Genomic DNA, 26,953 nt, shown 5'->3' on the forward strand with positions numbered 1-26,953 from the left:
TTTCAGTTTCGGTTTCGCCTGGTTGGTCGGCTGAGGCCGGGCTTGTGGGGTTCCCGGAGTCGGGGTGCCGATCCCGGCCGCGAGGTGAGCCACGCGGCCGCGCGGGCAGTCCGAGGTCTCAGTGTTCCGTCGCCCCGGGCAGGGTTCGTGAGCGGCATCCCCGGGTCGGGCCGGGCCTGCAGCCCCTGGAGGGCCCGGGAGCGAGCGGGAGCGAGCGCGGACTCCGGAGCCTGCGGGTGGCGGGTCCCCGCGCTCACGCTCGGTCCTCGGCGCCTGTCGTGCCCGAGAGATCTGGGACCGCCGGCGCCGGGCTTCCCGAGCTCGGTCCTGAGAACCCCACCCCGAGGGCAGCTTAGATCGCGCGGGGAGGAACGGCATCGGCCGGGCCCCACGAGGTGGCTTCCGAGACCGCTCATGGTGGTCGAAGTACGCTGGGAAGCCCCACATGAGCCCGGGGATTCGGCGGGAAAGCGGACCCGAACACAGGGCCAGGCTTTGCCTGGAATTGCCCGGCCTCCGCTGCATCGGGGTGGCTGCGCCTGACTCCCAGGAATTAAGGGCTGGACTAGCCCACCTTCCCGAGTTGTCAGGTTGGGGATGCCCACAGTTGCATGGTGTTAAGTCCTGTCACCACGGCTTTTGTGAGCAGGCGTGTGCGCGCGCGGTCAGCCCGTATTTTCGTTTAAGGTGTCTAGAACTGGGACGATGCAGATAATCTTGAGAGTGATTTGGTGTGTCCTTTCCCTACCCCTTATTAGTACAAGACGGTTATAGAAAAAATGGAAATACAGAAACGTTCATGGCACCCTTCCGCCTACAGTCTGTTCTGGGCTAATTTGTATTTGAGCTAAGGCTGTACCCATTTTATCACTTAACAGTATATTTAGTTTTTCACTTTCATTTAGAAATCATTCCTAAATATAATTTCTAATTTTGTATTTTCTTTTGATTGGCTACCTAAATCATCATTGTGTAGGTCCTATCCATTATTTAACCATTTCCCGGCTGTGGGGCATTTAGGGTGTTTGTGAATTTTTGCTTCATTTTAGTATTCCAGGTAATACTTTGATAAACATTTTTAAAAAAAAATATTTCAGATGATTAACTTGGACTGATTCTGAGGAGTGAAATTATTAGAATAGACGCTGTGATCTTGTGGGGTCTTTTTTAGGTCTTCATACACATGGCCAGATTGTTTGCCAAAAAAAGTTTAGTAGTTTCCATCATTCACGTTTGTGCCTTTTTCACCAAAAGTAATTCTTTTCTAGGATATCAACTGGCAAGGTTGAGACTCTTTGGATTTTTTTTTTTTTTATATATAGTAGTATGTGGCAATTCCACTTGCTTGAATTTTGTGCAGGATTCTTCAGAGGGTGTTATTGTGTGTGTGTATTTGTATTATTGGAGTTACTGCGTAGGCCCTGACTGAATGTTAGAGCAGGATGATCCCTTAAGCGATCGTCTGGCATAACTCCCTTATTTTGCAGGTGAGGAACCTGGGGCCTGAGAGGTGAAATGATGAGTTATCCAAGGCACACAGCTAATTAAGTAGCAGAGCTGGGATTAGAACTCAGGGTTCCCACATCCCAAGTGAGTACTCTTTATGCTGCAACAGGTGGTCTCTCACTGAACTGTGACATACTTAGTATTAGAATTTTAAAAGATGTTTACATCACTTGGATTATTCAACAGTTTATTTTTTTATTGAAGTGTAGTTGACTTAACAATATTGTGTTAGTTTCAGTTGTACAGCAAAAGTGATTCAGCTATGTATATATAATTTGTATCTATATATAATATGTATATATATATTTTTTCATATTCTACGGTTTCAGATTTGGGCCAGGTAACAGAGATTGTAATCATCTGAGTGATCTGTAGCACTGAAAAATGGGAAAAGTGACGTTTTCATGGTCAGGACTAGCAATTCATTATTTGGAATGGCAATCCCGTCAAGATTTTTTTTGACAGTTGTTTTCATATTCTTTATATGTTGGAATAAAATATCTAATAAGTTATGATTTATACTCTGTCATGTGGTTAGAACTGAGCTGTTGGTTCTCATTTGTTAGCCCTTGAAGGTTTTTTAAAAACTCCTTGTTGCCTTAAGATCAGAGAACAATGGTTTTAGGGCTTATAACAGAGTTTCTCAACCTCAGCTGACATCCTTTGCTGTGGAGGACCCCCGTCCTACGCTGTGTAGAGTGTTAAGCCAAATCCCTGGCCTCTACCTACTAGATATCAGTGGCACCACTCTCCGCAGTCAAGAGAATCCAAAACGTCTTCAGACATTTCTGAATGTCCCTGAGGGTGGGGTTTAAAATCGCTGCTGGTGGAGAACCACTTGCTTATGGAAATTATTTGCGGAACTTTATACAACATAAATTACAGTGCTCCTTACCTAGAGAGTCTGACTGGGAGTTGGCTTCAGGAATCTGCATTTAACAAGCCATCTGTGTTGATTCGGGTGCAGCTGGTTCTTGGACAACACAGAAACATTTCTGTTTTCTCCATCTTTCTTTAATTTGGTGGTCAGTAATAGAGATGTTACTAGGTTATAGCTGTTTACATGCGTGGATGATGCCGTCCTCATCACTGTGCCCGTAGCTGGGAGAGGAGGGGAAGGGACAGGGCTTTTCCTTGGCACTGCCCTTAAGTGCTGCTTCCTCAGGCCTGGGCAGTGTGCTTAGGTGCCAGGGTTACTAAATGAGTAACACGTTTTCCTTGTCCCCGAGAAGCTTAGAACCCCGTGTGGGAGACTGGTCAGCAAACAGGAAAACTGCAGAACAGCCCGCCCAGGGCAATGACTGCGAGTGGAGAGAGGTGCTCTGGGCGCGGAGGGCCAACTCAGCGTGGCCCCTGGGAGAGAGGGGAGGCAGGTAGCCCCCTGTGGGTGGGGAGGAGGGATTGGTCTGAAGCCTTCGGAAGAGGGCAACGTATCCGCTGTCTCGGAAGGGAGATATACAGAGAGCTGTGTTTCTCTGTGTCTGATGCCCTCTCTGACAATGACGTGTTAGTCTACAGCTGCGTTTACTTGGGTTGTAGTGTTGGGTTTCATTGCAGCTTTTTCCTTTTCAATTTTTTTCACCCTAAACTGTAAATACTTCAAGAGTAGGTGAAAGTTTACAGTGAACATTGCCAAGAAACAAGGATTTGCATGTCTCCTTGTATATTTCTTTCTGTTTGACCATTTTTAAATATCGTCACAGGCTAATTTACAGTACTTTGTCACTTTCGGTGTTTCGCCCCCCCAGTACTGCTACTCTCCAAATAGATCTCTCACTGTCTCTATGGCCATTCCCCAGGTTTAACACCTATTCAAAAGGGCAGCTGTACCTCTGAAAGGGCTTCGGCTTTGGGGTCAAGCCTTAGTTCTGTGCACCCCCTCTCAGGGTTGCTATGTGAATTGCTGAGGAATGTAGTGTGGCCTGGCACATAGTGGATGAATAAAACTTGGTTCTTTTTTCCTCCCCATTCTTCTAATTAAAAAAATCTCTGCAAGGCAGTAGGCAGATATTCTTGTACCAGACCTCTCAGTAGCTTCTACCAAAAAATATACTGCTTTTGACTTAATAGCCATTTATGAAAATAGGTCATTTAAAAGCCTGAGTAGGAGTCAGGGAAGGGAGAGGAGGCCTAGAGGGTGATTATGGCTTTAATTTTGAAGAGAAGTTTTATCAAGGTGACCCTGAAGCAAGAAAGCCTTTTTCCTCTTATATGTTTATGGTTCGAGAGGCTTTTTTCTTCCTTCAGAAACAGAACTGTTCCTTCTGCCTTATCCAATTTAAAAGATGAAAACTTAAACTTACGTGAGCCAAGTCGGGAAAATTGTGGTGTCGAGACCAATTGACTCATACAAAATGGATTTATGGGCGAGTCATTAAGTAACAGGGAGTACCATGGAAGCCTAATGAAGATGAATGTAAAAGATATGCTCTCCTAAAGTAATGGATAAAATGTGTTTGAAGCAACCATCCTCTTTCCAAATAACTTAAAACAAAATTTTTTTTCAAGAGATTTAGCACAATGTCAATGTCCTAGAGAGTAAATGAGAAGCTTGGTACTAGTCTCTCCTTTCACATGGCTTCCAGTCTTTTGAGGGAGAAAAGACTCCTATTTAAAAAAAGTAAAGCATATAAAAGAGAGTAAATAGTGACAGGTAACCAAATGGGAAACTCTGACGCCAGAACTCAGTGGGAGGGCCTGTCTCCAATCTGCAAGCATGCAAGTCTCTGCTTCAGACCTTCCTAGGGTCCCCATCACTGACACAAGTATTTCCCTTGCTTACCAGTTCATAGGCGTCTTCTAGGCTTTTGCAAACAGATTCTAGGTCCTGCCCCAGAACTACCGAATGAGGATCTCCAAGTGATGCCGATGATTCACTTTTGGGAAACGGGCCTAGAGGCTCAGGGCTGCGCGCTCTCAGCCTGACTTGCTCTGCTCCCTTGATGGTGGCCCTGCTACCTTCTGCAGCTGTTTGTCCTCCTTGCCTAGGAAGCATTTTCCCCTCACACCCAAACGCTGTCTAATGCCTTTGATAAGATTTCTCTCCTTTCAGGCTGGTGGACTCCTTTTCCTCCATACTCAGCTCAGGTTCACCTCCCGAAATCTTTCTTTCATCTCCAAGGCCTGGTCTAAGCCACTCTTCCGTATGTGCTGTTCTCTGCATCATTTTATCCAAATGCATACAGCTTTTTAAAGACTTCTCCATTTGTATGTTTCTGTCCCCTTTGGAGTGTCAGCTCTGAGGGCCCAAGGCCATGTCTTATGGGTGTTACATCCCCAGCCTAAGTGCCTGACAGGTAGGTGCTGCGTAAAAATTTGAAGCATTGAATGCCTTCAGGAAGAGATTGATGTTAATTGGGGTAGAGATGAGACTTCATGGCAGAGGCATGATCTTTGATGAGTTTAGAAGAAGAATATGTCCATGCCTTTTTAAAAGGTGAGGAAAGATAGTATTAGTAACATTTTAAAAATAACTAATATCATCAGTTAAGCAGCTATCAGTCTAGGTTTGTATTCTTTTATCTGTCTTTAACTTTTTTCTTTTTTCTAAAAAATGGAAAATTTTATTTGAGCCAAATTTGAGGATCCTAACCCAGGAAGAGCATCTCAGAAACTTTCAGAACTGTTCTCTGTCATTAACTTTTTTTTTTTTAACATCTTTATTGCAGTATAATTGCTTTTCAATGGTGTGTTAGTTTCTGCCTTATAGCAAAGTGAATCAGCTATACATATACATACATCCCCATATTTCCTCCCTCTTGCGTCTCCCTCCCACCCTCCCTATCCCATCCCTCTAGGTGGTCACAAAGCACCGAGCTGATCTCCCTGTGCTATGCGCCTGCTTCGCACTAGCTATCTCTTTTATATTGGTAGTATATATAAGTCCATGCCACTCTCTCACTTCGTCCCAGCTTACGCTTCCCCCTCCCTGTGTCCTCAAGTCCATTCTCTACGTCTGCGTTTTTATTCCTGTTCTGCCCCTAGGTTCTTCAGAACCAATTTTTTTTTTTAGATTCCATATATATGTGTTAGCATACAGCATTTGTTTTTCTCTTTCTGACTTACTTCACTCTGTATGACAGACTCTTAAGTCCATACACCTCACTACAAATGGCTCAATTTCGTTTCTTTTTATGGCTGAGTAATATTCCATTGTATACATGTACCACATCTTCTTTATCCATTCAGCTGTTGATGGACACTTAGGTTGCTTTCATGTCCTGGCTATTGTAAATAGTGCTGCAATGAACATTGTGGTACATGACTCTTTCTGAATTATGGTTTTCTCAGGGTATATGCCCAGTAGTGGGATTGCTGGGTCATATGGTAATTCTGTTTTTAGTTTTTTAAGGAACCTCCATACTGTTCTCCATAGTAGCTGTATCAATTTACATTCCCACCAGCAGTGCAAGAGGGTTCCCTTTTCTCCACACACTCTACAGTATTTATTCTTTGTAGATTTTTTGATGATGGCCATTCTGACTGGTGTGAGGTAATTCCTCATTGTAGTTTTGATTTGCATTTCTCTAATGATTACTGATGTTGAGCATCCTTTCATGTGTTTGTTGGCAAACTGTATATCTTCTTTGCAGAAATGTCTGTTTAGGTCTTCTGCTCATTTTTGGATGGGTTGTTTGTTTTTTTGATATTGAGCTGCATGAGCTTCTTCTATATTTTGGAGATTAATTCTTTGTCAGTTGCTTCATTTGCAAATATTTTTCTCCCATTCTGAGGGTTGTCTTTTTGTCTTGTTTATGGTTTCCTCTGCTGTGGAAAAGCTTTTAAGTTTCATTAGGTCCTATTTGTTTATTTTTGCTTTTATTTTCATTTCTCTAGGAGGTGGGTCAAAAGGATCTTGCTGTGATTTATGTCATAGAGTCTTCTGCCTATATTTTCCTCTAAGAGTTTTATAGTGTCTGCCCTTATTACATTTAGGTCTTTAATCCATTTTGAGTTTATTTTTGTGTATGGTGTTAGGGAGTGTCCTAATTTCATTCTTTTACATGTAGCTGTACAGTTTTCCCAGCACCACTTATTGAAGAGTCTGTCTTTTCTCCATTGTATATTCTCGCCTCCTTTATCAAAAATAAGGTGACCATATGTGTGTGGGTTTACCTCTGGGCTTTCTATCCTGTTCCATTGATCTACATTTCTGTTTTTGTGCCAGTACCATACTGTCTTGATTACTGTAGCTTTGTAGTATAGTCTGAAGTCAGGGAGCCTGATTCCACCAGCTCTGTTTTTCTTTCTCAAGATTGCTTTGGCTGTTCGGGGTATTTTGTGTTTCCATACAAATTGTGAAATTTTTTGTCCTAGTTCTGTGAAAAATGCCATTGGTAGGCTGATAGGGAGTGCACTGAATCTGTACATTGCTTTGGGTAGTATAGTCATTTTCACAGTGTTATTTCTTCCAATCCAAGAATATGGTATATCTCTCCAACTGTTTAATTTCTTTCATCAGTGTCTTATAGTTTTCTGCATACAGGTCTTTTGTCTCCTTAGGCAGGTAAATTCCTAGGTATTTTATTCTTTTTGCTGCAATGGTAAATGGCAGTGTTTCCTTAATTTCTCTTTCAGATTTTTCATTATTAGTGTATAGGAATGCAAGAGATTTCTGTGCATTAATTTTGTATCCTGCAACTTTACCAAATTCATTGATTAGCTCTAGTAGTTTTCTGGTAGAGTCTTTAGGATTCTCTATGTACAGTGTCATGTCATCTGCAGACAGTGACAGCTTTACTTCTTCTTTGCCGATTAGGAATCCTTTTATTTCTTTTTCTTCTCTGATTGCTGTGGCTAAAACTTCCAACACTATGTTGAATAATAGTGGTGAGAGTGGGCAACCTTGTCTTGTTCCTGATCTTAGTGGAAATGGTTTCAGTTTTTCACCATTGAGAATGATGTTGGCTGTGGGTTTGTCATATATGGCCTTTATTATGTTGAGGTAAGTTCCCTCTATACCTGCTTTCTGGATGGTTTTTATCATAAATGTGTTGAATTTTGTCGAAAGATTTTTCTGCATCTATTGAGATGATCATATGATTTTCCTCCTTCAGTTTGTTAATATGGTGTATCACATTGGTTGATTTGAGTATATTAAAGAATCCTTGCATCCCTGGGATAAACCCCACTTGATCATGGTGTATGATCCTTTTACTGTGCTGTTGGATTCTGTTTGCTCGCATTTGTTGAGTATATTTGCATCTATGTTCATCAGTGATATTGGCCTGTATTTTCTTTCTTTGTGACATCTTTGTCTGGTTTTGGTATCAGGGTAATGGTGACCTTGTAGAATGATTTTGGGAGTGTTCCTCCCTCTGCTATATTTTGGAAGAGTTTGAGAAGGTTAGGTGTTAGCTCTTCTCTAAATGACTGATAGAATTCGCCTGTGAAGACATCTGGTCCTGGGCTTTTGTTTGCTGGAAGATTTTTAATCACAGTCTCAATTTGAGTGCTTGTGATTGGTCTGTTTATATTTTCTATTTCTTCCTGGTTCAGTCTCGGAAGGTTGTGTTTTTCTAAGAATTTGTCCATTTCTTCCAGGTTGTCCATTTTATTGGCATATAATTGCTTGTAGTAATCTCTCATGATCCTTTATATTTCTGCAGTGTCTGTTCTTACTTCTCCTTTTTCATTTCTAATTCTATTGATTTGAGTCTTTTCCCTTTTTTTCTTTATGAGTCTGGCTAATGGTTTATCAATTTTGTTTATCTTCTCAAAGAACCAGCTTTTAGTTTTATAGATCTTTGCTATTGTTTCCTTCATTTTTTTTCATTTATTTCTCATCTGATCTGTATGATTTCTTTCCTTCTGCTAATTTTCGGGTTTTTTTGTTCTTCTTTCTCTAATTTATTTAGGTGTAATGTTAGGTTGTTTATTTGAGATGTTTCCTGTTTCTTGAGGTAGGATTGTATTGCTATAAACTTCCCTCTTAGAACTGCTTTTGCTGCATCCCATCGGTTTTGGGTCGTTGTGTTTTCATTGTCATTAGTTTCTAGATATTTCTGATTCCCTCTCTGATTTCTTCAGTGATCTCTTGGTTATTTAGTAGTGTACTGTTTAGCCCTCATCTGTTTGTATTTTTTACGGATTTTTTCCTGTAATTGATACCTAGTCTCATAGTGTTGTGGTTGGAAAAGATACTTGATACAATTTCAGTTTTCTTAAATTTACCAAGGTTTGATTTGTGACCCAAGATATGATCTATCCTGGAGAATGTTCCATGAGCACTTGAGAAGAAAGAGTATTCTGTTGTTTTTGGATGGAATGTCCTATAAATATCAATTAAGTCCATCTTATTTAATGTGTCATTTAAAGCTTGTGTTTCCTTATTTTCATTTTGGATGATCTGTCCATTGGTGAGAGTGGGGTGTTAAAGTCCCCTACTATGATTGCGTTCCTGTCGATTTCCCCTTTTATCTCTGTTAGCATTTGCCTTATATACTGATGTGCTCCTATGTTGGGTGCATAAAGATTTACAATTGTTATATCTTATTCTTGGATTGATCCCTTGATCAGTATGAAGTGTTCTTCTTTGTCTCTTGTAATAGCCTTTATTTTAAAGTTTATTTTGTCTGATCTGAGAATTGCTACTCCAGCTTTCTTTTGATTTCCATTTGCATGGAATATCTTTTCCCATCCTCTCACTTTCAGTCTGTATGTGTCCCTAAGTCTGAAGTGGGTCTCTTGTAGACAGCATGTATATAGATTTTGTTTCTGTATCCATTCAGCCAGTCTGTGTCTTTTGGTTGGAGCATTTAATCCATTTACATTTAAGGTAGTTATCAATATGTATATTCCTATTACCATTTTCTTAATTGTTTTGGGTTTGTTATTGTAGGTCTTTTCCATCTCTTGTGTTTCCTGCCTAGAGAAGTTCCTTTAGAATTTGTTGTATGGGCTTCCCTGGTGGCACGGTGGTTGAGAATCTGCCTGCCAATGCAGGGGACACAGGTTCAAGCCCTGGTCTGGGAGGATCCCACATGCCGCGGAGCAACTAAGCCCGTGTGCCACAACTACGGAGCCTGCGCGTCTGGAGCCTGTGCTCCGCAACAAGAGAGGCCGCGATAGTGAGAGGCCCGCACACCGCGATGAAGAGTGGCCCTCACTTGCCGCAACTAGAGAAAGCCCTTGCACAGAAACAAAGACCCAACACAGCCATAAATAAATAAATAAATAAATAAATAAATAAATTTAACAACAAAAACAACAAAGAATTTGTTGTAAAGCTGGTTTGGTGGTGCTAAATTCTCTTAGCTTTTTCTTGTCTGTAAAGGTTTTAATTTCTCTGTCGAATCTGAATGAGATCCTTGCTGGATAGAGTAATCTTGTTTGTAGTTTTTTCCTTTTCATCACTTTAAATATGTCCTGCCACTCCCTTCTGGCTTGCAGAGTTTCTGCTGAAAGATCAGCTGTTAACCTTATGGGGATTCCCTTGTATGTTATTTGTTGTTTTTCCCTTGCTGCTTTTAATATTTTTTCTTTGTATTTAATTTTTGATAGTTTGATTAATATGTGTCTTGGTGTGTTTCTCCTTGGATTTATCCTGTATGGGACTCTCTGCACTTGCTGGACTTGATTATATATTTCGTTTCCCATATTAGGGAAGTTTTCAACTATAATCTCTTCAAATATTTTCTCAGTCCATTTCTTTTTCTCTTCTTCAGGGACCCCTATAATTCGAATGTTTATGTGTTTAATGTTGTCCCAGAGGTCTCTGAGACTGTCCTCAGTTCTTTTCATTCTTGTTTCTTTATTCTGCTCTGCAGTAGTTATTTCCACTTATTTATCCTCCAGGTCACTTAACCATTCTTCTGCCTCAGTTATTCTGCTATTGATTCCTTCTAGAGAATTTTTAATTTCATTTATTGTATTGTTCATCATTGTTTGTTTGCTCTTTAGTTCTTCTTTGTCCTTGTTAAACGTTTCTTGTATTTTCTCTATTCTGTTTCCAAGATTTTGGATCATCTTTACTATCATTACTCTGAATTCTATTTCAGGTAGACTGCTTATTTCCTCTTCATTTGTTTGGTCTGCTGGGTTTTTACCTTGCTCCTTCATCTGCTGTCATTAACTTTTAACTTTGGACAAGGTAGTTAATAATAGATTTTCACATCAGAATGCATCTTAGTGGGTTTTTTAGCACAAAATAAACAACTAGTTTTCTCTCAAGTTTGTAGATGAAGAAGCTGGCACAATGGGACTTAGCATCTGATGGGAAATGAATGTAAGTCTCAGTGAATGAGTCTCTGTAGGGCCTTCAGTATGTCTCTGTAAACCTGTCCAACTACAGAACAATGCATGTTCAAGACAGAAATAAAGCACTTTGTAGATGAATGGGAAGATTTGTTTCCTTTTACTAAAGTCATTAATGGTATTGAATCTGCTACAGTATTTACTTTGTAATTTTTTTCTTGAGCTCAAAACACCATAAATAACGTTTTGTGGTCTGTGTCATGAATGAATAGTGATTGTCCTGAATAGTAGTGATAATTTCAGTTATCTGTTGAGACAGTGTAGCTAAAGAAATAAACTGGCAATTCAGTGGAAAAATTAAAATTTGCCACGCAAAATAATTATTTGATCACATTAAAAAAATCCTTCAAACCTTGAGGAGATGGAATGGATGATGGATGGACCAAATGTCAGCCCCAAATTCAAGAATAGTTTTTGAAATTTGTATTTTCTTTTGTTTAACTTGGGATGTTGACTTTTCTTGTTTAAAGAAAATTATTTTACTTAAATTACGATTATTTTTGTTTACTCACGCCCTTTAAACAAGAGTTTAAGTCCTTCTAGATTCTAAGTTCTTTAGGGTCAGAGCCTGTGTGTACATTTTAAAAATTTTCTTGCAGGGCGTGTCCATACACATAATTGTTAAACAAATGAAAAGCCAATACTCTAGCCTTCTAGTTTATCCAAACTGCTGAATCTGCATGGATTTACGTTGAGAAAATCTCCAAACAATGATCTTAAACCTGAATTCAGATCATTGAGTGGATAGACTTGGAGTGAAATAAGCAGTGCTATTTACCATAGAATGTTTAGTGAAAGTTTTGATTGAAAACAAAACAAAAAAAAAGAACTTGATTTTTTTTTTTAATTTATTTATTTACTTTTGGCTGTGTTTGGTCTTCGCTGCTGCGTGCAAGCTTTTTCTAGTTGCAGCCAGCGGGGGCCACTCTTCACTGTGGTGCACAGGCTTCTCATTGCGGTGGCTTCTCTTGTTGCAGCGTGTGGGCTCTAGGTGTGTGGGCTTCAGTAGTTGTGGCACGCGGGCTCAGTAGTTGTGGCTCGCGGGCTCTAGAGCACAGGCTCAGTAGTTGTGGTGCCGGGCTTAGTTGTTCTGCGGCATGTGGGATCTTCCCAGGCCAGGGCTCGAGCCTGTGTCCCCTGCATTGGCAGGCGGATTCTCAACCACTGCGCCACCAGGGAAGCCCCACAACTTGAGTTCTTGAGGAGAGTCCTTCAAGTATTGTATTCATACTAATTTTTAAATGTGAATGTTTATATGGCTACTAAATAAAATTGATGCTGAATTTGACTGAAACAGAATAATTAATTTCCAAAGTTTTTACTTAGATAACAGTTACGTTTTGTTACGTTTGTTTACCAAAGTATTTTGAGAGAGAGAACTTACAAAACAGGATGAGTTTTGAAAGGAGTGATGGGTAGCTATGTATGTCTGTGATTGATTTGGGTGTGTAATGCTCTTTCCCTATTTTAGATTCCTCGTATACTTGATTTTTAAGATTTTTTTCTTTGTTATAGAGAGTGTATATGTGCTATAATTATAATATACATAATATAATAAAAATATTTGGCTACATTAGCAGCTTTCAGGAGGCTGCATAAAGGTGTGATTAAGACATGGGTCGGCCATCTACTTACTGGCTATGTGACCTTGACCAGGATTGTTTAGCCCTTTCTTTGTCTAGTTATCTGTAAAATGAGGTCAAAACAATACCTACCTCAGTGAGCTCTAAGTGGATTAATACATGTAAAGTGCTTACATAAGTTTCGGCCTGTAGTACACTAAAATATTGGCTCTCAATTATGATTATTATTCTTTCTGGAGATACTGTCTTGGCATATAGTATTTACAATCAGCTGTTGTAAATACTATATAAACATTATGTAAACAGTGGCTTTAAAACATGCCTGATTGGAACTTGAATGTTGATCCCCTCATATTTGGGGGGCACGTAATTTCATCCTTCTGGGCCTTTAATTTCATCAGCACAGTGGGGATATGAAGACCTTCTTCCCAGGGTTCTTGTAAAGATTAAATTTGATAGTATTTCTAGGGATCTTAGCAGAGCGCTCAACATGAAGTGAGTGTTGGGTAAGTGGTGGGGGTGGTCATGGTGGTCGTGGGTATGTTGACTGCGGACACAGTGGTGACAAGTGGTTAAGAACAGGGGCCCTGGAATCAGAGGGCTCTTCTGTGGTGAGGCTGTGTCTGAGGATTCTGTGGGCCTAATGAGGTAACTTGTGTCAACGCTTAGCATTAGCTGCCGTGCTGTGGGTGTGGTGGTGGAGTAGTGTTGGCTCTTTGCATGTGGTCCTTTGACACTTGATTTCCTACAAATACATTAAGGGCTTCAGGCTTTTTTTGTTGAATAATTAACTTTTGTCTTTACCTTTATTGCTCCCTTTCAGATTTCTGATCAGGATTGTTAAAATGAGTCTGCGGAAGCAAACACCCAGTGACTTCCTGAAGCAATCATCGGACGACCAGTTGTGGTAAAATTAAATTCTGGAGTGGATTACCGAGGTAAGATTTCCATGCTTCATCCTTACTGGTGTTCACTAAAGAAGTAAAGGTGACTTAACTGCTTTTTATTAACCTTTTTGAAGTACCCAGTAGACCAAAAAATCACTGGTTGTCAACAGTTTCTATACCCATTTCTTTTTCTACCTCTGAGATGGTTCATTTTAGAGAGACAACTCTGACAGCAGAGCGTGTGCCTCTGACTTGGCATGATCTGGGGCTTCTGTCTCCTGTCTTCGCTTTGAGATTGGTGCGCCTGCATCCCCTGGTGATAGCCAGGCTTGAGTAACCGGATACTAAAGAACTCCTTGGCCGAGCAGCATTTGTTTTTGTGGAAGCAGTCAAGATTGGCAAGCAACGGGAGGGACCTTCAAGATGGCAGAGGAGTAAGACGTGCAGATCACCTTCCTCCCCACAAATACATCAAAAATACATCTACATGTGGAACAACTCCTACAGAACACCTACTGAACGCTGGCAGAAGACCTCAGACTTCCCAAAAGGCAGGAAACTCCCCACGTACCTGGCTGAGTGTCTGACAGGGTCTTGGTACTCCGGCCAGCTGTCAGGCCTGAGCCTCTGAGGTGGGAAGCCGAGTTCAGGACACTGGACCACCAGAGACCTCCTGGCCCCACGTACTATCAAACAGTGAAAGCTGTCCCAGAGATCCCCATCTCAACGCTAAGACACAGCTCCACTCAACAGCTAGCAAGCTACAGTGCTGGACACCCTATGACAAACAACTAGCAAGACAGGAACACAACCCCACCCATTAAGAGAGAGGCTGCCTAAAATCATAATAAGTTCACAGACACCCCAAAGCACACCACCAGATGCGGACCTGCCCACCAGAAAGAAAAGATCCAGCCTCATCCACCAGAACACAGGCACAGGCACCAGTCCCCTCCACCAAGAAGACTACACAACCCACTGAACCAACCTTAGCCACTGGGAGCAGACACCAAAAACAACGGGAAATATGAACCTGCAGGCTGCAGTTAAGCAAAATGAGAAGACAGAGAAATACACAGCAGATGAAGGAGCAAAGTAAAAATCCACCAGACCAAACAAATGAAGAGGAAATAGGCAGTCTACCTGAAATAGAATTCAGAGTAATGGTAGTAAAGATGATCCAGAATCTTAGAAATAGAATGGAGAAAATACAAGAAACATTTACTAAGGATCTAGAAAAACTAAGGAGGAAACAAACAGTGAAGAACAACAGAGTAAGTGAAGTTAAAAATTCTCTAAAAGGAATTAATAGCAGAATAACTGAGAAAGAAGAACAGATAAGTGAACCGAAAGATACAATAGTGGAAATAACTACTGCAGAGCAGAATAAAGAAAAAAGAATGAAAAGAATTGAGGACAGTCTCAGAGACCCCTGGGACAACATTAAACGTACCAACATTCGAATTATAGGGGTCCCAGAAGAAGAAGAGAAAAAAAAAAGGGACTGAGAAAATATTTGAAGAGGTTATAGTTGAAAACTTCCCTAATATGGGAAAGGAAATGGTTAATCAAGTCCGAGAAGCACAGAGAGTCCCATACAGGATAAATCCAAGGAGAAACACACCAAGACACGTATTAATCAAACTATCAAAAATTAAATACAAAGGAAAAATATTAAAAGCAACAAGGGAAAAACAACAAATAACATACAAGGGAATCCCCATAAGGTTAACAGCTGATCTTTCAGCAGAAACTCTGCAAGCCAGAAGGGAGTGGCAGGACATATTTAAAGTGATGAAAGGGAAAAAACTACAAACAAGATTACTCTATCCAGCAAGGATCTCATTCAGATTCGACGGAGAAATTAAAACCTTTACAGACAAGCAAAGGCTAAGAGAATTTAGCACCACCAAACCAGCTTTACAACAAATTCTAAAGGAACGTCTCTAGGCAGGAAACACAAGAGACAGAAAAGACCTACAATAACAAACCCAAAACAGTTAAGAAAATGGTAATAGGAACATACATATCGATAACTACCTTAAATGTAAATGGATTCAATGTTCCAACCAAAAGACACAGACTGGCTGAATGGATACAAAAACAAGACCCATATACATGCTGTCTCAAGAGACCCACGTCAGACCTAGGGACACATACAGACTGAAAGTGAGAGGATGGAAAAAGATATTCCATGCAAATGGAAATCAAAGAAAGCTGGAGTAGCAATTCTCATATCAGACAAAATAGGCTTTAAATAAAGGCTATTACAAGAGACAAAGAAGGACACTACATAATGATCAAGGGATCAATCCAAGAAGGAGATTATAACAATTGTAAATCTTTATGCGCCCAACATAGGAGCACCTCAGTATATAAGGCAAATGCTAACAGCCACAAAAGAGGAAATCGACAGGAACACAAGCATAGTAGGGGACTTTAACACCCCACTTTCACCAATGGACAGATCATCCAAAATGAAAATAAATAAGGAAACACAAGCTTTAAATGACACATTAAACAAGGTGGACATCGTTGATATTTATAGGACATTCCATCCAAAAACAACAGAATACTCTTTCTTCTCAAGTGCTCATGGAACATTCTCCAGGATAGATCATATCTTGAGTCACAAATGAAGCCTTGGTAAATTTAAGAAAACTGAAATTGTATCAAGAATCTTTTCTGACCACAATGCTATGAGACTAGATATCAATTACAGGAAAAAAATCTGTAAAAAATACAAACAGTTGGAGGCTAAACAGTACACTACTAAATAACCAAGAGATCACTGAAGAAATCAAAGAGGGAATCAGCAAATACCTAGAAACAAATAACAGTGAAAACACAAGGACCCAGAACCTATGGGAAGCAGCAAAAGCAGTTCTAAGAGGGAAGTTCGTAGCAATACAGTCCTACCTCAAGAAACAGGAAACTTCTCAAACAACCTACCTCACACCTAAAGCAATTAGAGAACGAAGAACAAAAAACCCCCAAAATTAGCAGAAGGAAAGAAATCATACAGATCAGATGAGAAATAAATGAAAAAAATGAAGGAAACAGTAGCAAAGATCTATAAAACTAAAAGCTGGTTCTTTGAGAAGATAAACAAAATTGATAAACCATTAGCCAGACTCATAAAGAAAAAAAGGGAAAAGACTCAAATCAATAGAATTAGAAATGAAAAAGGAGAAGTAAGAACAGACACTGCAGAAATATAAAGGATCATGAGAGATTACTACAAGCATTATATGCCAATAAAATGGACAACCTGGAAGAAATGGACAAATTCTTAGAAAAACACAACCTTCCGAGACTGAACCAGGAAGAAATAGAAAATATAAACAGACCAATCACAAGTACTCAAATTGAGACTGTGATTAAAAATCTCCAGCAAACAAAAGCCCAGGACCAGATGTCTTCACAGGCGAATTCTATCAGTCATTTAGAGAAGAGCTAACACCTAACCTTCTCAAACTCTTCCAAAATATAGCAGAGGGAGGAACACTCCCAAAATCATTCTACAAGGTCACCATTACCCTGATACCAAACCAGACAAAGATGTCACAAAGAAAGAAAATACAGGCCAATATCACTGATGAACATAGATGCAAATATACTCAACAAATGCGAGCAAACAGAATCCAACAGCACAGTAAAAGGATCATACACCATGATCAAGTGGGGTTTATCCCAGGGATGCAAGGATTCTTTAATATACTCAAATCAACCAATGTGATACACCATATTAACAAACTGAAGGAGGAAAATCATATGATCATCTCAATAGATGCAGAAAAATCTTTCGACAAAATTCAACACATTTATGATAAAAACCATCCAGAAAGCAGGTATAGAGGGAACTTACCTCAACATAATAAAGGCCATATATGACAAACCCACAGCCAACATCGTTCTCAATGGTGAAAAACTGAAACCATTTCCACTATGATCAGGAACAAGACAAGGTTGCCCACTCTCACCACTATTATTCAACATAGTGTTGGAAGTTTTAGCCACAGCAATCAGAGAAGAAAAAGAAATAAAAGGATTCCTAATCGGCAAAGAAGAAGTAAAGCTGTCACTGTCTGCAGATGACATGACACTGTACATAGAGAATCCTAAAGACTCTACCAGAAAACTACTAGAGCTAATCAATGAATTTGGTAAAGTTGCAGGATACAAAATTAATGCACAGAAATCTCTTGCATTCCTATACACTAATAATGAAAAATCTGAAAGAGAAATTAAGGAAACACTGCCATTTACCATTGCAGCAAAAAGAATAAAATACCTAGGAATTTACCTGCCTAAGGAGACAAAAGACTTGTATGCAGAAAACTATAAGACACTGATGAAAGAAATTAAACAGTTGGAGAGATATACCATATTCTTGGATTGGAAGAAATAACACTGTGAAAATGACTATACTACCCAAAGCAATGTACAGATTCAGTGCAATCCCTGTCAGCCTACCAATGGCATTTTTCACAGAACTAGGACAAAAAATTTCACAATTTGTATGGAAACACAAAATACCCCGAATAGCCAAAGCAATCTTGAGAAAGAAAAACAGAGCTGGTGGAATCAGGCTCCCTGACTTCAGACTATACTACAAAGCTACAGTAATCAAGACGGTATGGTACTGGCACAAAAACAGAAATGTAGATCAATGGAATAGGATAGAAAGCCCAGAGGTAAACCCACACACATATGGTCACCTTATTTTTGATAAAGGAAGCAAGAATATACAATGGAGAAAAGACAGCCTCTTCAATAAGTGGTGCTGGGAAAACTGTACAGCTACATGTAAAAGAATGAAATTAGGACACTCCCTAACACCATACACAAAAATAAACTCAAAATGGATTAAAGACCTAAATGTAATAAGGGCAGACACTATCAAACTCTTAGAGGAAAACATAGGCAGAACACTCTGACGTAAATCACAGCAAGATCCCTTTTGACCCACCTCCTAGAGAAATGAAAATAAAAGCAAAAATAAACAAATAGGACCTAATGAAACTTAAAAGCTTTTCCACAGCAGAGGAGACCATAAACAAGACAAAAAGACAACCCTCAGAATGGGAGAAAATATTTGCAAACGAAGCAACTGACAAAGAATTAATCTCCAAAATATAGAAGAAGCTCATGCAACTCAATATCAAAAAAACAAACAACCCAATCCACAAATGGGCAGAAGACCTAAACAGACATTTCTCCAAAGAAGATATACAGATTGCCAACAAACACATGAAAGGATGCTCAACATCATTAATCATTAGAGAAATGCAAATCAAAACTGCAATGAGGAATTACCTCACACCAGTCAGAATGGCCATCATCAAAAAATCTACAAAGAATAAATGCTGTAGAGGGTGTGGAGAAAAGGGAACCCTCTTGTACTGTTGGTGGGAATGTAAATTGATACAGCCACTATGGAGAACAGTATGGAGGTTCCTTAAAAAACTAAAAATAGAACTACCGTATGACCCAGCAATCCCACTATTGGGCATATACCCTGAGAAAACCATAATTCAAAAAGGGTCATGTACCACAGTGTTCACTGCAGCTCTATTTACAATAGCCAGGACATGGAAGCAACCTAAGTGTCCATCAACAGATGAATGGATAAAGAAGATGTGGGATATATATACAGTGGAATATTACTCAGCAATAAAAAGAAATGAAATTGAGTTATTTGTAGTGAGGTGGATGCACCTAGAGTTTGTCATACAGAGTGGAGGAAGTCAGAAAGAGAAAAACAAATACCATATGCTAACATATATATGGAATCTAAAAAAAAAAAAAAAAAAAAGGTTCTGAAGAACCTAGGGGTAAGACAGGAATAAAGATGCAGATGTAGAGAATTTAGTTGAGGCCACCAGGAGGGTGAAAGGTAAGCTGGGGCAAAGTGAGAGAGTGGCATGGACATATATAGACTACCAAACGTAAAATCGATAGCTAGTGGGAAGCAGCCGCATAGCACAAGGAGATCAGCTTGGTGCTTTGTGACCACCTAGAGGTGTAGGATAGGGAGGGTGGGAGGGAGATGCAAGAGGGAGGAGAAATGGCGATATATGCATATGTATAGCTGATTCACTTTGTTATACAGCAGAAACTAACACACCATTGTAAAGCAGTTATACTCTAATAAAGGTGTTAAAAAAATTTGATTGGCAAGCAACTATTTAGACAGTATCTGTTTTCAGTGTAAACTTCTCACTCATGTAATATGTGGGGTATCCAAAGACACCTTTCTGGTCTTGTAGAAAATGAAATGCTCTTTTTAAGAGGCTTGACACTACTGAAACTAACTTGTGTAAGGAATGATATCCAATTCCATTTTTTTGAAGTAACTAAATTCCTAATCTTCCAAAATTAAGATATGTTAAATTACTGGGAATATTTCAGAGGTATGGATAACTAATTGATTAGCAAAGTTTTAAAGCCTTTTTTGGCCTCTTTCCTGAATAATTCATGGTCTCTTTCCTGAGTAATGATCGAAATCTCTTGAGATTTTTCCACTTTCCACATGTGCAAACTTAATTTTATTGAGAGCTTACTGTGGGTCCAGTGTGCATGAATCACTTTAATTTTCATTTTCTCTTCACATAAATCCTTTAAGATCTCTGTTGATTATCTCCACCTAGTAAGGGAGGAGCTAGGACTCAAACTCAAGCTTGATTCAAAAGCCTTGCTAAAAAGACTCTGCTTTTTATGTACTGCTTTAGTTTCTTGACATTAATAATGTAGCTCCAGTTTAATTTGATTTTTACAGTGGAATCAATGGATTTATACTGAATACTGAGCTATTATAACATCTCTGTGTGCCGCTTCTCACCCCTGGACTTTTGATGGGCCCAGAGGAGGTAATAGATTCGTAGAGAATATCCAGCAGCTGATTAGGGTGGCAACATGTGTTCAGTATCTTCTCAGTACCCCCTTCATTGAGGAGATCCACCAGCCTAGTCTTTAGGGGAACATTTTCTATTTTTAAAGGAAATATATATATATATATTTTTTTTTTTTTTTAAAGAATTTTCAAAGCAAATAATGGAGAAAAGTATATAGAAGAAAGGTAAATCTTCCCCAAATTCTACCATCCAGAGATAACCACCCTTACCCATTTAGATCTGTCTCTATATAAGCATAATTTTACATAAGTGGGATCAATTGTACATGCATTCTGATTTTTTTTTTAACATTAAAGAAATTCATTCAGTTCTCTGACAACATGGAGTGTTTAATGGCTACATAGGAATACCATGAGTGGATGGACCACAGTTTTGTTTTTGTTTTTAACCAGTGTCCTATTAATGGACATTTAGGTGTTTACCAGTCTTTTTTCTATTGTAAATGACTGCTCCTTTAACATGTATCTCAAGCACTTGTCCAAGTGTCTCTTTATAATAAATTCCCTGGGGTTCGGTTTCAGAGTCAAAGAGGGTGCAGATGGCCCTCCATCAGGGCAGGTGGCTCATTCATCTCTACATTCTCATCAACCCTTGCGTTAGCCTTTAATGTCAACTTTTCCATTCTAATTGGCAACAAGTAATATCTCATTTAATTTATATTTCTTTGTTTCCTAGTAAGTTTGAACAACCTTTCACATGGGTAGTAGTAACCCTAATTTTTCTCTGTTTATGATTGTCTGGTCATGGCTTCTATACTATTAAAGCAAAACGTTGTACACTATTGAGAGCATACTATAAAGAATGTGGTTAAATAAAAACAAACAAACAAGGAAACAACCCAGTTCTCTGTAGCAATTTCCCTTCAAGTTTGAAGAAACTTGTTTTCTGTTATTCATTGTAATTTAATCCCTTAGAGAAGGGAGGGGGTTATAATCCCAACCTCCAAGAACCTTTTTCTTTAAAAAACCTTTGCTATGAGAATATTTTTATTAGAAGGGAACATTTCATTTTTAAATGCTTTTAATTAGTTTTCAAACATTTGCATATCATGTCTCAGAAGTTTCTTGCTCATTTATGATGGTGGTTTAGATATAAAGTAATACAGCAGGAATGAAACTAAAGTTGTAGCTTCAGCTTTCTTTTGATAGGAAATAATTATTATTAATCATTCACAATGCATTCTGATGCTTCGAAAGTTTGCAGCTTCTAGCAGAATTTTGTTAGCTTACTGTCTTGCACTCTCATTACACACACACAATTTTGAAAAGAAACTTTTGTTGAGAGGATAATGGGGGCAGAGGCAGGGAGTGAGAAGCATATTAATGAAGTTGAGACTACATGGAGCTATCGACTTGGTTAATTGAATCAGATTTGTAGTATTTGTTTTTACTTAAGGTGTCTATCTAGAAAATACCACTTGAAGTTAGAGGCTCAGAGTTAATGGTTTACATATCTTCGTCTTTTTTAAAAAAGGATCATCAGGTCCAATTTTGCAAAATTGATACCATCTTAACACAATTAAAAAGATTCACTTGAACAGTTTCCTCGAAAGCTGCCTGGAATGTTTACTGTTTTTCTTATTAGTGTGGATCTGCAAATATTCTAACTGGAACAGCGCAGAGAGGGATGTGCTATAAAGCAATATGGTGCCCGTGTTCTCAAGCTGTTCCTTACTGGGAGTCACAGCTTTAAGATGTTCTTTCAGGAGCACCTGCTGTCTCCTCTTTTCCATTATTCTGACAGACTGTGGAGCCTTCCTCTTAACCTTGGAGTACATTCATCTGCTGCAGGAGATGTTGTGAAAGAACGAGATCAATCTGCCAGACCCGTATTTCACTTAGTGGCCAAAGTCAGAAATGCCACTGGGCATGAGGAGTCACGGCTAGTGATCATTTGTTCCTGCATAATCGCCCACTCCTGTCTTTAGCTCTCAAAGAATGGTATCTTACTTGGAATATTCTTACCGTGTTACTTTTGTGAAGGCTTTAGAAGTTGCCGTTGTTGCCACACATGCCATGAGGGAGGCGGCAGCCCATTGTTTTCCCTGCCAGCAGTGGGTGCATGACGGCCTTCATGCTGTACACGTCTTAGCCTTTCATTCAGACGGGCAGAGAGCAAAGACTTTTTTTTTTTGTGCTTCGCTCTATTGAATTTCATTTACAGTGTGAGTTTTTATATTAAGCATGTAAGAGCTAATGAGTAAAGAGATTGTCAGCTCTAAGGTATACCCTGTAATTTTCAACTCTTTGCTTTGTATGTCTTCTCTTTGTCTGAATCCATCTCCAGGGGTCCTGGCTTGCCTGGATGGCTATATGAATATAGCCTTGGAGCAGACAGAGGAGTATGTAAATGGACAGCTGAAGAATAAGTACGGGGATGCATTTATCCGAGGAAACAATGGTAATAGCCCTTCACTCTACAGTTATACAGCATCCAAAATAGGATCACCAGCATGTTTTCTAGATAATTTAAAAGTTCAGTTTTAGTTTTGCTTTGTTTTTAAATTCTTATTACATCTCAGATCTTCATTGTGGCTAGTTCTTTTTTGGGTGCTTCATGGCATTTTGGAACTAGAAATTCTCTTCTTCCCTCCCTTTGCTGATGATAAATTGAGGGGTCTTGGTACATTGACCCAGAGCTCTGTTCTCGAATACAGTGTGTTATATTCCCCCAACACGGCCTCTCACACTGGCAGTTGGTGCTCTGAGAATGGCCACTATTTGCCTGCTACCTTTGGTTTACCTCATTTGGCAGTTAGCTTGTCTTGTTTCTCTATTAAGCATTCAAATGCTTTTTTTCTGTGGGAGATTTGTATCCTTTAGTTTGGCAAAAATGACAAAAGAGGAAATATGGTTCTGAAGTTACCCAGCTTTTTTAACAACTTATTGCTATGATTATTATGGTTACTTTCAAGTACCTGGTTTAAAAACACATTATCAGTAAAGTCATATTTGAATTTTGGGGTTGGGAGGAAGACATCAAAACTGTGGGAATTATCCCTTGATTCATCCCCACTTTTTGGTCCCATCCGCCAAATGGAGCTCTGTGACTCTTGATTCTGGGTTTTTTATTGATGTGCATTCTTTAGTTCTGGATAACTTCTTCAACCCCCGTAACACTTGGATCTCTTTGCTGTGAACTAAACATCCTGACTTTTATTTTATTGTAGTTATTCTATCTCCTGTCCTTACAATACCATATTGCTTCATATTATGTCTTCATTTTATTTTATTTAAAAATTTCTTATTAAAGTATAGTTGATTTACAGTGTTGTATTAGTTTCCGGTGTACAGCAAAGTGATTCAGTCATATATGTGTGCATATATAACTGAATATATATATTCTTTTCAGATTCTTTTCCATTGTAGTTTATTGTAAGATACTGAGTATAGTTCCCTGTACTATACAGTAGGACCTTGTTGTTTATCTATTTTACGTATAGTAGTTTATATCTGCTAATCCCAAACTCCTAATTTATTCCTCCCCCCACTTCCTCTTTGGTAACCATAAGTTGGTTTTCTTTGTCTGGGAGTCTATTTCTGCTTTGTAAATAAGTTCATTTGTATCATTTTTTTAGATTCCACCTATAAGCGATATCATATGATATTAGTCTTTCTCTGTCTGACTTATTTCACTTAGTATGATAATCTCTAGGTCCATCTGTGTTGCTGCAAATGGCATTATTTTATTCTTTTTTTAATGGCTGAGTAATATTCCATTGTATATATTTACCACATCTTCTTTATCCATTCCTCTGTCAGTGGACACCAGGGTTGCTTCTATGTCTTGGCTATTGTAAATATCGCTGCTGTGAACATTGGGGTCACATCATGTCTTTATATATATACCTTTTTAGTCCTTCCAATATGTAGAATTTCTTTTCCTATTTTTAATATTGTTCTTATTTGACTCTTTCCATTTAATAAGAAATGTTAATGATATTTCCCCATCTCAGTACAGCTGATAACAACAGTCAGCTAGCTGCAGGTTCTGTGAGAGGTGATAGGATGCATCCTGTCATATACAGACTACATCTTGGACTTGGCCAGTTTCCTAGGGATGTTTTTACTGTCATACTGATGCTTTCCTTTATGTAACTTTTTCCATGGGGTAATCGGTGGCAGTTAGTTATCTTTAGGCTCCATAATTCACATCCTAGGCTCTTGAAGAGGATCCTGGCTTATTTGATTAATCTGTGCTATGTCCTTTAATCAGGATATCTCTTAATGCTCACTTTGCACAAACCTGTCAGAGTCTGAGTAGGCGTGGGGGGTAGGAGGGGAGGTACACCTCTGGTGAAAGCTTGCCTCTAGTGACCAAGACATTAGATGTGGTCTGATTCTCATGTACTACATATTCAGTATACCCTGAAGAGTTCATGTGGGTGGTCACGAGAGGACTAGCTGAGCAAAACTTCGGATAAACCCAAGGTTGATACTTTACAGGGAATTCAGAATAAGGACAAAATAACAGAATTCAGAATAAGGACAAAATAACAAACTCCTCACCTCTTGTTTATCCTGATGCAATTAAAAAAGTAAACAGGAAGTTTAGTGATTATATCGAGGAGATGGATGAAAATATTTATTTTTTATTTATTCTTTATTTTTAATCTGAAGTCTGGCCTGGTAGATTTACTAATTTACTTTAACCACAATCATAATTGTTATACCTAGAATTATAAAACATTCGAAGATTCCGGAGACTTTCGCATACATTTTATTTTATCCCCTTGGTTGCGATGTGCAAAGCCAGTCAGATGTATAGCTAAGGTCAGAACACAGCCCTCTAAGACATCAAACCCAGGTCTAGAGTCATAAAATTGGTCTTACAATAATAGTTCTAGAATTTATTGAGTGGTTTGAGAATTCCTTTGAAATATGCAGCGGTGTCAGACTAAAATCTGCTTGCTTTTAAAACTTGCTATTATGATACTTAGAAAAGTTTTTTTCAGTTTGTTCATTTTTTCTTTTCAGTGTTATACATAAGTACACAGAAGAGGAGGATGTGAAGACACCGAGAGTACCATACTTTTCACACTTGGATATGTTTTTTATTAAGTTTTTTGGTTCTTCTGTCATATAATTTGTCCTATTTTGTCATAGTTGGTGATTTTTCACTGACATGTGAGTGAGATAAATGTATAAAATTGTGGATTTAATTGTAAAGAGTTCTTTCATATTTAAGTTTCAGTCATTTTCTTTTACCTCTATGTCAGTGAGCAGAAAGCAAAAATAATTTTCAAAAAAGAGAAGATCTTTTTCTCCCTACATGATTTGTAACTGAAGTCTCAAACAACACCATTGGATTTGCCTGCTTTGCTTGTGGGACTGACTGGAATGATGGACGTGAGGACAATTAAAACATTTGTAGAGACGGCTTCCTCTATCCTGCTCTGCTCGCCGTACAAAATGCTTGAGGGACAATGTTCCACGAGGCGTCCAGTTTCAGTCTCAGGCTGAAAAGGGCCCCTGAGACCAGATGCTCAGCCTCTGTTTCCATTCTCTCGATAGGAAATAGAATTGGGCATCTAACCGTGGCACTTGCACAAAAGGAGTGGGAATCCGAATTGAGCTGGGGGAGCGATCCTAAAGGTTCCAACCTGCTAGGTGTAGGTGTAAACGTTCCTTTTAAGCCAAGTCTGTGCACGCTCATCTTGCATCTCCCCCGGGCGGTTCACGCGGTGGGTTTTCTTGCTCCCTTTCTGGAGCCCGGGCACCCACGCCGTCCTGAACACGGTGGAAAGCGAGGCCTGGAGTTAGTAAACTCATTCAGGTTCCAGTTGCTCCGCTGTGGCTGGAAGAATTTCTCTGCGCTCTGGCTTAGGGAGGGGCTCCCGGGAAGCCTTTCTCTCCAGTCCCAGCTGGGTTTGATGTGACCTCATTCAGGAGCAGAGCACAAGCATCCACGTTGCTTGGCACGAGGCAGCCTCTCTGCATCATGTGGCTCCTGCCGAGAGGGTTTCCCACTCTATTCGTGACGTTTCCACAGCCCTGCTGTATTCCCTGAACAGTTCACGCTTTCTCTCGGAACAACAAATATCTGGGCACTGCGGTTGAACGAACACCAGACAATTGTGTGGCCTTCCTCCTCCGCCCCTCCCCCCTCTAGGCAGCGGTCCTGTTCCAGGAGCGCCGTGTTGAGTTTCAACAGTTTCCTGGTTGAAGGATGTGCGGGCAGGATGGGGAAGGAGGGGAGGGGAGGGGCGGTGCTGGGTCTGGAGAGGCATGTGTGGTATTTTGTCTGGTTTTAGCTTAAAGATCACAGAGTAATTGGAAACAATTCTTTTTTAATTAATAACTTAGGAAAGGTGAACAGAAACATTTCACAAGGTATTAGAGTGTGCACACCAAAAATAAAACTATGCTTCAATAATTTATCACTCCTTGACAGGGGCTTGAAAAGGGTCTGGTCTGTAAGTACAAATCAACAATTTGCTCTTTTATAAATGACTTCTTCTAAGGGGAAATGGATGTCCCTCCAAGTGGAGCATACATGTTCTGATTTGTTTTGTAGAATGTGGGGCTGCCAGGTTACTGCAGCCCTTCATTTACTCACATCAGCTGCTTCTAAAAGCAATTCCATTGTTACCTCCCACCAATCTGTAGCATCCTGTTTTTACTAACTTTTTCCCTGACCTCCCTTTCGGTATGTGTCTTTATTTTCCCCTTGCCGTCTCTCTATTCTAATACCTGTACGGTGGAGTAGTGTTTTCAACCATGGAACTACTTTTAATCATGATCGACTTTGGGAAATGCTACCATTTTTATGGTAATAAAGGACTGTATTATTCACTTTTACCGAT

At 39.5% G+C, this 26,953-nt stretch overlaps 1 protein-coding gene across 1 annotated transcript; it reads left to right on the forward strand.

Moving 5' to 3' along the window:
• Positions 1-26,953, forward strand: LSM6 (LSM6 homolog, U6 small nuclear RNA and mRNA degradation associated). Its single transcript, XM_036853851.1, is given in 6 exon segments — positions 1-84; positions 1,488-1,590; positions 13,168-13,229; positions 13,232-13,282; positions 22,435-22,548; positions 25,125-26,953. Coding segments are annotated over 4 exon segments (240 nt in total). The 5' UTR covers positions 1-84; positions 1,488-1,590; positions 13,168-13,189; the 3' UTR covers positions 25,160-26,953.

This window comes from Balaenoptera musculus, chromosome 5 (genome assembly GCF_009873245.2).
Source record: "Balaenoptera musculus isolate JJ_BM4_2016_0621 chromosome 5, mBalMus1.pri.v3, whole genome shotgun sequence".
NCBI classification, from domain to species: Eukaryota; Metazoa; Chordata; class Mammalia; order Artiodactyla; family Balaenopteridae; genus Balaenoptera; species Balaenoptera musculus.